Genomic DNA, 10608 nt, shown 5'->3' on the forward strand with positions numbered 1-10608 from the left:
CCAGGAACTAAAAACTGACCATAAGATAGATTGAATAGGGTTTGAGCTGAGAGTTCAAGTTAGTGTGCCTGTGCACCCTGGATACCAGGAACTTGGCTGACCACAAGATAGATGGCTACTATGTATAGGCTCTTAGAGAATAGCGTGTTCCTTGTACCCTGTCACAAACTGAATAATGGGCTGGACTTTCCACAGGTGCTCTCCAATAGCCCTCCCTTACTCCCCCTGGGTTGTGGTTCCCCCCTGAGTTGTGGTTTTGGGCTTTAAATTCTCTCTGTCTCCAAAGCCCCGGGGTCAGACCCCATTGCTCCTGTGTGGGCTACAGGTCTTGACCTCAGTATACTGATTAAAATATGCCTCTGATTACATCAAGTTTGGTGTCTTGCAGTTAATGGGTGGCCGTGAATTCCCAAGACTTGAGTGAGGTCCTCCATTCGTGGGGGCCTTACACTAGCATTTTTCATTTGTTTCTAGACATTAGATTCTATATTTGATAGAGTTTTAGCTAAGACCTTTAGCTGGGTCTCACTCAAAGTTTTATGTCAAAGGCTTGGTCCCAGGGTGGCAGTGCTGTAATGTGAGGGAAACCTTAAGAAGTAGGATCTATAGCAAGGGTGTCTGTTGGGCTCTCTCTTGCTTCCTGTTAATGACACAATCAGGCCTTTCTCTCCCATGCACTCTCAACATGATATACTTCTTCATAACAGGCAGAAACAAAGGAGAGAACTGTTCATGAGCTGAAAGCTCCAAAGCTGGATAAAATAGGCTTGGATTCCATAAGTTTATTGACTTAGATGTTTTGTGATAGTGGTGGGTCCATGACTAATTTAGTATGCTTGACATCAGGACACATAGGTGACTCTTGGGTGAGGAGTTTAATGCCGGCTCAGCTATGTACTCCCCTGGGAAAGCTCCTCCCCAAGGACTGGTAAGAATTGGAGCTAATTATTCTGCTTGATTCCTTTACTAACTAGGATCTCTGGGACTCTTCCTGAGTCTTATTATATCCTCCCACTTATTTTTATGGATCTCAAGGACAGACAGAGAAAGGTCAGGAGGTCCTGGGATAACATAAGATGTCTGGTTACTATTATTTTCTTGTTCTTGATGGCCTTAGTGGAATCCAAGGCCTCAGAGAGGTGGGTTATCAGGTGACTTAGCAAACCAAACCAAGGACTGGTAGAGGTCAGGGAGCTGTGATCTCTTGGGGGCAAGGTGTGTGTTTGTGTCTATGTGTCTTTGCATGTGGTCTTCATTTTCTCTCTCTGTACCTCTGCCCCCTCTATCTCTGTCTGTCTTTTGCTCTGTGTGTCTGTGTTTGTGTGTTATATAACTGACTAGTTTTCCCTTTCTAGTTCCAGAACACACAAACCTGAATTAGGTCCACAAGAGTAGGCCATTTATGTGTGTTTTGGAGTCTCCAAATCAGTCTGTTTCATCTAAAATATTTGCCATTTTCTCATTCAGTTAACTCCTTTCCTTTCATCTGTGGGCAACCACAGTCAAATAAAGGAGATAGAAAAGTCTGAAGACAACATATATCCAGGGGTCCAAAATTGTTTTTTGTGTTTGGTTGTTTTTACACATGTGGGTGTATGTGAGCTTGCCTTTTTTTCTGAGTCTTATTTGGTATGTGATTGCATACCACTGAGAGTGATGTGTGTGTGTGTGTGTGTGTGTGTGTGTGTGTGTGTGTTGGTTGGCATTTGGATTATTCAGAGGTAATGTTTATGTGATATGCCTGTGAGTGAAAGGGGCTCCAATCATCCATCACTGACTGAACACCTTCATATATATTAAGCACAGGTCAGTGGAAACCAGAATTATTGTTCTGAGTGGGCATGCATGTGTGCACCATGTGTAATTTTTGTTTCCTGAAGAGATGAGGCATATCTAAATAGTTAGAATATTTTCTGTGGCTTTTCCATAATCTATTTGACTCTGCATTTTGGTTGTCTTGTGTGTGTGCATGTGTGTTTGTGTTCCTGTGTATGTGTGTGTATGTATGTCTATATTCAGAGTATGAGCTTATCCCTCTCAGATGTAATTTTCATTATTGTTGAATATGTTGTGTTGCTTCCTAAAGTATCTGCATGTGACTGTGTGAGTTATTCACAAGTTGTGTGTAAAATCTTACATACTAGTTATGAATTTGTTGTCATGACTCTGTGAATGGCATCCCTTCTTTAGGACAATTGTAGCTGGTAAGAAATCAGAATTCAGCAACTCAAGTGTCTGCATGTATGTGTGCATGTACAGTCAATGTCTGTTTCATCGGTGTGTTCTCGAGGCTCTGGTTGGTCCCAGAAAAGTCAAATATCTCCGTGATAGTCTTTTAACAGTTGTGATTCTGCATCAGGAAGACAGGCTCATTACCTGTCTCATAATGTATTTCATTACCAGGCAGCTCTTATCTAATGATAAGTAAATTATAATTGTATCTAATCACCAATATGGATCCTATATATTTTTTGTGGCCAGAGTTACTGAGTTCAGCTTAGAAATAGATTAATTACTCAAGGATAGAGACCGGCATAGCTTTACAGACATACTTTAAGGAATAAATGAGCCAGTATATAATATAAACTATTCAAAGCCATGCTTGGTATATGGTAGTCAGTAAAAAGAAATTATTATTGTCTTTCCCCAAATCCAATGTTTGGCTGGTGGAGGCTCATTAGTTCACTATTATCTATGGAAAGAACACATAGAAACCAGGGAAAACTCACATTTCAAACTTGCTCTCAAACCTCACAGTCATAGGCTGACACCTTTCTGTAAAACCTACAGTAGCTTTTCAGAATTTGTGAGTGCTTTCTTTTGGCTTCCTGAAGTGACACAGAATTTGTTAGTGAGCAGCCAGGTCTCTGCATTGAAATCTGGTCACCATTTTCCTTGTGAGCCATGTCCTGTAATAACCTGTGCCTTGGTGAAGGTGCAAGTTCCTACCAAATGAGTCTCTGCAATGCCCATCCAACATGTGTCACCTCTCACATCTATGTCCAAGGTCAAGTTCAATTTATTTGTTTATTTGTGTTTTCTCCCCCCAACCCCATCTTTGTATGCGTGTGAATGCAGCCAGGTTACAGGGCATCTTGGAGTTGGTTCTTTCCTTTTACCACGTGGGAAATCAAACTCAGGGTATAATGTTTGGTGACAAGTGCCTTTACCCACCAAACTGGTGACTCTCAACCATCCTAATGTTGCAATCCACACAGTTCCTCATGTTGTTGTGACCCCCAGCTATAAAACTATTTTCTTTGCTACTTCATAACTATAATTTTGCTGCTGTTATGCATCATAATGTAAATATTTTTGAAGATAGAGGTTTGCCAAAGGGGGTTGTGACCACAGGTTGAGAACTAGTGCAAAGGTCTCACTAGCCCCAAATACATATATTTTCCTTTGAAATAAGTTAATATGTGGAATTCTTTTGTAAATTGTGTGATGTATAAAATATGAGTGGTATCCTCTTATAGGACTTTTGAAAAAAAAAAAGCAGAGGGTACTCTATAGCATCTTTGGATACCTTGGTGAGTGCAGAATATGATTTCTGTTAGGCAGTGGTTAAGGGTAGGGATTCTGCCTGTCAAGCACACATCACGATTATACCTAGTATACTTGCTGACAGATGACTTAGATGCTCTAACTTTAGTTCATTACTGTTCAGTTGGGTATAATAATATGTGTCTGCTAAGACCATGGTGAGGATTGAATCGGAAAATGTGTAAAACATTGAGATCAGTATTTGATGCTAACTTAATGTTGCCTTGGAAACTAGATCTTCACCCTTATGGTGACTGGCAATTTGAGAGGACTCAGAACAGTTAAGACTTTAACTTTGACTTAAAGTTTTTTACATTATTAAAAATAATTAATAATCACCACTTAATTCTCTATATATGAGTATTAAAATTGCACACATGAGATTTTGCAGTACTCACTTGTATTTTTCCCAGAGGAGCTAGGTTGTGTTGTAGAAAAGAAAGTAAATAAATAATTCTTAGTAGCTTGGAAAAACGAACAAACAAGCAAACAAACAAACAGACAAAATACCATGTGAATAATGGATATCTGTTTCTTACTGTCCATTTCCCATTTCAGAGTAAAGTACTGAGACTATCTTGATATGAAGACACAATCTCCTGCACAGAGACTTGGCGGTTTTGTTCACTGCTATTGTTCATGTGATCATACAGGAGTTTGTGATGGAGTCAAGATTCTTTCTAAGTAAATATGGGTTAAACACAGTGCTGGTAACCTTAGTTTCTTTGGAATCACATTTCTTTAATGTAAAGGTGTGTAAAGAAGTTCACATTGAAGTTAAAATAGGAGATGTTTATTATTCACGTACTGAAAAATGAACAGAAGCATTGCTGATGTTGAGAATGGAGGAGTGACTAATTGGTGGGTGTGGATAAGTCTGAAGCTGAACATGATACATGACATACTTAAATAAAAATATCCTTATGAAATCCATCACTAAGATACAGTATTTGCCAATAAACATTTAGAAAAATAGGAATAAATTTCTGTTTCGAAACAAGCAAAATCTTTCCAAAATATAAATTTACATTGAGCTACACACATCATGTGTTGTGGAGCATATGAATGTCAAGATTTTTGTTATTGTAGTACAGATAAGAAAGTGCCATTCAAGTCAATTGGGTACTGGCAAAAGAAACTACTTTTAAGTAGAAAGTAAATAGAAACCAAATTGTGAAAAATTCTCCAGCCTTATATGCAGACTAATTACTTGCATCTAAAGCAAAGAAGAATCATACAGAAAAGATGGTTGCAATAATGTGATGGCCATGCTCACTGGTGTTTCATTTTTTCCTAAATCACAGCATGAGGAGGGAGAATCAGAGCACTGTGTTTGAGTTCCTGATCCTGGGGCTTCCCATCAGACCAGGGCAGCAGAATGTCTTCTTCACTCTATTCCTGGCCATGTACCTGACCACGGTGCTGGGGAACCTGCTCATCATTCTGCTCATCAGGCTGGACTCTCACCTCCACACCCCCATGTACTTCTTCCTCAGCCACCTGGCCTTATCTGACATCTCCCTTTCATCCATTACAGTTCCCAAAATGCTGATGAATATCCAGGCTCAGCAACATTCCATCTCTTACAAGGGATGCATCTCTCAGATGTACTTTTTTATTTTGTTTGGCTGCCTGGACAATTTCCTTCTTGCAGTGATGGCTTATGACAGGTATATGGCCATCTGTCACCCTCTGCACTACATCACTGTCATGAGAGGGGAGTTCTGTGTCTGCCTAATCGCTGGGTCCTGGTTCTTCTGTTGTGTCCATGCCCTGTTGCACACCCTCCTCTTGATCCAACTGTCCTTCTGTGCCAGTAATACCGTCCTCAACTTCTTCTGTGACCTCACTGCCCTCCTGAGGCTGAGCTGCTCAGACATCTCCCTCAATAAGCTAGTAATCTTCACTGAGGGAGGATTACTTTTCATCCTGCCCCTGAGTAGCATCATGGGTTCTTATATTTGCATAGGACGCACTGCCTTGAAGGCTACTTCCACAAAGAGACTCTTTAAAACATTTTCTACCTGTGGCTCCCATCTCCTTGTGGTGTTTTTGTACTATGGGACAATTGCAGGTGAATACTTTTTCTCTTCATTCCAGAACTCCAGTGACAAAGATATAGTTGCTTCTGTAATTTATGCAGTAGGCACACCCTTGCTGAATCCTTTCATCTACAGCCTGAGAAACAAGGATATAAAACAGGCTCTAAAAATAGTTGTCACTAGGATCAACTGCTTTAAGTGAGAGACATTCACCCCACTTATTATGAACACTTAGCTGGATATTTCCTAAAATTATTGTATAGTTAATACTTCTGTGTTTGATATAATAGCATAGCAGAGCAGAGCAGAGCATAGCATAGCTATATTGTTATGTGCAGGATTTTGTTTTCGTTTGGTTGTTTGATGTGGTTCTGGTGTTGACCTCAGTGACTCACTAACGGAAGGCTCCATCTTAAATCCTGTACAGTGTTCTTAATCCTGTACAGTGTTCAAGGTTAATTCTTGAGTTGTGTGATCTCTGTCATTAATCTGTGCTTGCTCACCATCCTGCACAATTCAGCATTATGGTCTGTGCCTGATGAAGTGAATCACATATTGTGGTGTGCTTAAGCAGTCTTATACTAATTTTATGCTTTTTGTATACATTTCTTCCCAAATGGACAGTTATAATATCAAATTACTAGCTTGAACGCAGATATCATGGAAATGATTAAAGTATGGAAATAGGCCATTTCTGCAAACATGTATTATTCAGGCAGCACACATAATAGCACTTATAATTGGATGAAAGTTCATTTAATCTGTCTTGTCATCTCTACTTCTCATGGTAGCATAAGAATGCCATCTTTTTTATATATCAGCAAATACATGTTTTTCAATAATTTTACTTTTCAACATCTTTACATATGTGATTTATCCATTTTATAATAATGTAAAGTCAATATTTTTTCTCTTTATATACTTTGAAAATTATATTTCTAGGAAATTCAATGATCAACATTTAATGTAACTGTGTGGATTTATATTTTCCTTACTGCTCTTTTCTGTTTGAGACATTTATTGCAAACATTTCTTTGCATTTTGTTTGATTATGTGTTTTGTTCATTTTATTTCCCTTATTAACTTGTTTTTTTTTTTTTGGGGGGGGGTTACTTGTTTGCTTGTTTGAGACAGCAAGTTGTCTCATAATGTAGGCCTGGCTCTCCTGGAACTTCCTCTGTAGAGTAGGCTGTCCTTGACTCACAGAAATTCACCTGTCTCTATCTCCTGAGTGTTAGCATTAAAGGTGTGTGTGACTGAGTTCAGCTCCCTCACTAACTTGTTAACATTTTAATTAACATTTTTTGCTATTTTTTGTACAATATTAGTGATTTTTGCTTTCTGTGAAAAATTTTAAATTGAGGCATAATATGTATAACATAATATAGGATTTATTATTTTAAACATTGAGGTATGTGATTAATTATATAATTATCTAATATTCAGAACTTCTAATGAAAATGGCTATAATCCCGATTGGGGATATTTTTGATGGTTTCAATGTTTACACTTTTTATTCATGTATATTATTTTCTTGAAAATATATTCCAGGAGCTGGAAGAATGGCTTAGTAATTAAAAGCAAGGGCTGTTCTTCCAAAGGATCTAGGTTTGATTTCCAGCACACACATAGTGGATTACAACTGCATGTAACTCCAGTTACAGGGAACCCAATGCAGTTTTTGGGATTTCACAGACACCAAGGATGCACATTGTTTACAGAAACACACAGGTAAAACAGGCAGATAAAATTAAAAAGTAAAAAAAAAATACAATTCTATTATGTTTAAAATTCTTTCATTGATGCTGAGATTTCAGCTACCAAGAATGAATCTTTAAAAGTAATTTGTCTTGTTTACAGCTTGTATCAAATCATTCTTTTGTCCTTTGTTTTTCAGTAGTGTGGGGTATGATAAGGTTCACGTTTCTGTGTATTCATTCTAAGGAATTCTCAGATCTTTTATATGGGGGATTACTTTCATGAGATTTGGAGAATTCTCTACTATTTATTTCAATAAATATTATTCTGATCTAATTAACATTTTTTTTGTTCTCAATTCATAAGTTATATGCATTTCAACTTTTGAGTATGTTCCCAAATCTCATATCTTCTTTTGGGCATGATTGTTTCTCATTATGCTTCAATTTCTTTGTCATCTAATAATTTGTTTTCCAGTTTAAGAATTTCTTCTTGGGCAAGGGAGATGGATGACTCACTGGGTAAGAGTACTTGATGTGCAAGCCCAACAACCCAAGTTCAGAGTCCCAGAATACAAATAAAAGTCAGATGCAATAATATTGCAGGTACCTGTGATCCCAGGTTACTTATGGGAAATGGGAGGGAGAGACAGGAGAATCTTGAAACTTGTGTGTCAGCTATCCTGGATTTCACAGTTGTAACAAGATCTGCCACAAGCAAGGTGAAAAGGCGAGGAACTTATCTCCATAGCAAACCTAGCAAGTACATATCTCCAGTGGTCATTGTTATGGTACCAAATGCAAAGAATCTTCTTGTGGTATAAAAGGCACATTATAGTAAAAAGGCCTATAGGTTAGATCCTGCTCAACTCCATGGTTGGTTGTCCCATACAGAGTGTTCAGCATTGAAGTCACATACACACAAGCAACACAAATGGACTCAACATTTGAATCATTTTTCTTTTTTTTAATTTATTTTTATTGGATATTTATTTACATTTCAGATGCCATCCCCTTTCCCCATTTTCCCTCCCTAAAAAACCCCTACCCCATGCCCCCTTTTCCTTTTTGCTTTTATACAATTTTTTAAAAACGTTAATCAAAGGGTTTATAAGTTTGGTAATGCTCAATCAGAAGTGTAACCCAATACCCAACCTAGATATGTCAACTATCTTTGACTGGTGGAGACATGTGAACATCTGTCTCCATGTCCCCCCTCTCTTTCTCTTTCTCTCTCTCATCACCTAGCTTCTCCTCTTCTTCTTCTCCTCCTCTCCTTACTCCTTCTCTTCCTCTCAGTACTCCTCCCACTTTAGCTTCTCCTACATATCATCCTTCCTGTTAAAATAAAACTTTTCTCTCAAAATACAATTACAGCATAATTATACCAATTTGTACCAGTGAGGTACAAGATAGTCCTAATAACCAGTCCATCATTATGTCGACTAACCAGAACCTCTGTCGTCTCTCCTAACTAAAACACTTAGTTTTGAACCTGGCTTTTTTCTTGGCTTTAGAATGAATGTCAGCTGAAAACCATCCACTCCAATATTTTCTCTCAAAGTAAATAGCCAGGATTGGCTATGAGACTATAAGTTTTCAACCCCGTCAGAAATCCAGAATGACTGAGCTAACTGAATTTATGGGAAGCACAAAGCATAGCTTCTAAAACTTAGCCAATTATAGAGACCGTGGAACACCTGGACACTCCCTATACTACAAAATGTTGAAGAATCTGATCTTCAGCCTTCTGGCCCAGGATCATCTGACAGACCTTAGTGATGCAGAATTATTAAGGGCTTATTACTCTGTCTAGGCAGATATAATCAGTCGACTATTCTGCAAGTGTGTCCTTTTCTGGACAGTAATTTGTCTGTAGATGGAAAGAGGCAATTCTTGCCTAGTGGCTGACTCACCACAACTGGAGTAACTCCAAAGATGCTCAATTTCTTCTTAGAATCCAAGACAGGAAGCTGTTAGGAGCAGACAGGTCTCTAATCAGGATGGACATTAATATATAAATATTTGTAGTGTCAATTCTATGGACTTCTGATGTTTTGAAAACCAACTATCCATGTAAGGTAACCTGGACTGTTGTCTGTTAACTCCTCTCAGCTATTTCTAAATAAAATATGGAAAACACCCTAACAATAAATTCAAAGCCATGAATTTGCTATAGTCCCTTTACTCATAGGTAAACCGTCCCAAATCAGTTAAAAAAGTTAAAAAGGGGCTGGGTCTAGACCTTGTATTCCTAAATGTGTTGTACAGGCGCAATGCCCATGAGAGTATCAATATTCATCTCACTTTTATATTAATAAGAAGCTCGTACCAATGAAAACCTTAAATTTGAAATCAAAGTAAATTTTGTACCATTTAAGAAATTATAACTTCATCTTGATAATAATTATACAGATTTCTACCAATAGGTTATGGCTATGCAATAAGTCCTAGCTAATCCTCCCTGTTCCAACAAAACCACTACTTTTCCCTAGAAAGACAGACCAATATTAACCACCTTAGTCCCCAAGCCCAGGGCATAGGGGCGCTGACTCTTCATTAACTTCTTCAAGCTGATTACAGGCACTGAGATATTAGATGAGGGGTGGGAGGAAGTGCCTCTGATGCAGTGTCTTCACTGCATCCAGATAGAATTCCAGGACATCAGAGGTTTGAGCAGGTCTGCTCAGTTTGCTTGATGAGTAGATACACCAAGGCTGTGCATTCTGCAATATACAATTCTCAAAACAAATTTTAGTATCAAGATAATTTTTTTAGAGGGCTGACATTTTATTAAAGATGTTGGTTCTAACAACTTTTCTTTTTTTCATTTTTTATTGGATATAATATTTACATTTCAAATTTTATCCCCTTACCTCATTTCCTCCACTGCCCAGGAACCCCTTATCCCATCCCCCTCCTCCTGCTTCTATGAGGGTGTGCCCCCACTTACCCCTACTCCCACCACCCCACCCTCAGATTCCACCCCCCACTCAGTGTTCAGCCTTCATGGAACCAAAGATCTCCTTTCCCACCTACGCCCAACAAGGCCATCCTCCCCTAAATATACAGCTGGAGTCATGGGTCCCTCCTTATGTGCTCCTAGGCTGGTGGTTTAGACCCTGGGGAGCTCTGGTTGGTTGATATTGTTGCTTTCCTTATGGGGTCACCAACCCTTTCAGCTCCTTCAGTCTTCTAACTTCTCCATTGGGAACCCTTGATCAGATCAATGGTTAGCTGTGAGTATCTGCCTCTGGGTATGTCAGACTCTGGGGGACCTCTAAGGAGACAGCCATATCAGGCTGCTGTCAGCATGCACTTCC

The 10608-nt window shown here is 38.7% G+C and overlaps 1 protein-coding gene across 3 annotated transcripts; it reads left to right on the forward strand.

The window, feature by feature from the left end:
* Window positions 1–1006: 1006 nt before the first annotated feature.
* LOC117702683 (olfactory receptor 1J4-like) lies at window positions 1007–7612 on the forward strand. Of its 3 annotated transcripts, none has more exons than XM_076928615.1 (3): window positions 1018–1139; window positions 4105–4230; window positions 4851–7612. In XM_076928615.1, the coding sequence occupies exons 2-3, from the start codon at window positions 4130–4132 to the stop codon at window positions 5788–5790; spliced, it is 1041 nt and encodes a 346-aa protein (XP_076784730.1). In that variant the 5' UTR covers window positions 1018–1139; window positions 4105–4129; the 3' UTR covers window positions 5791–7612. The 3 variants fall into 3 exon arrangements, with proteins under 3 accessions (XP_034349702.2, XP_076784730.1, XP_076784731.1); XM_076928616.1 differs by having other exon boundaries at window positions 1117–1139; window positions 4105–4298; XM_034493811.2 differs by lacking the exon at window positions 4105–4230 and having other exon boundaries at window positions 1007–1139.
* Window positions 7613–10608: the final 2996 nt, after the last annotated feature.

This window comes from Arvicanthis niloticus, chromosome 2 (genome assembly GCF_011762505.2).
Source record: "Arvicanthis niloticus isolate mArvNil1 chromosome 2, mArvNil1.pat.X, whole genome shotgun sequence".
Lineage (NCBI taxonomy): Eukaryota > Metazoa > Chordata > Mammalia > Rodentia > Muridae > Arvicanthis > Arvicanthis niloticus.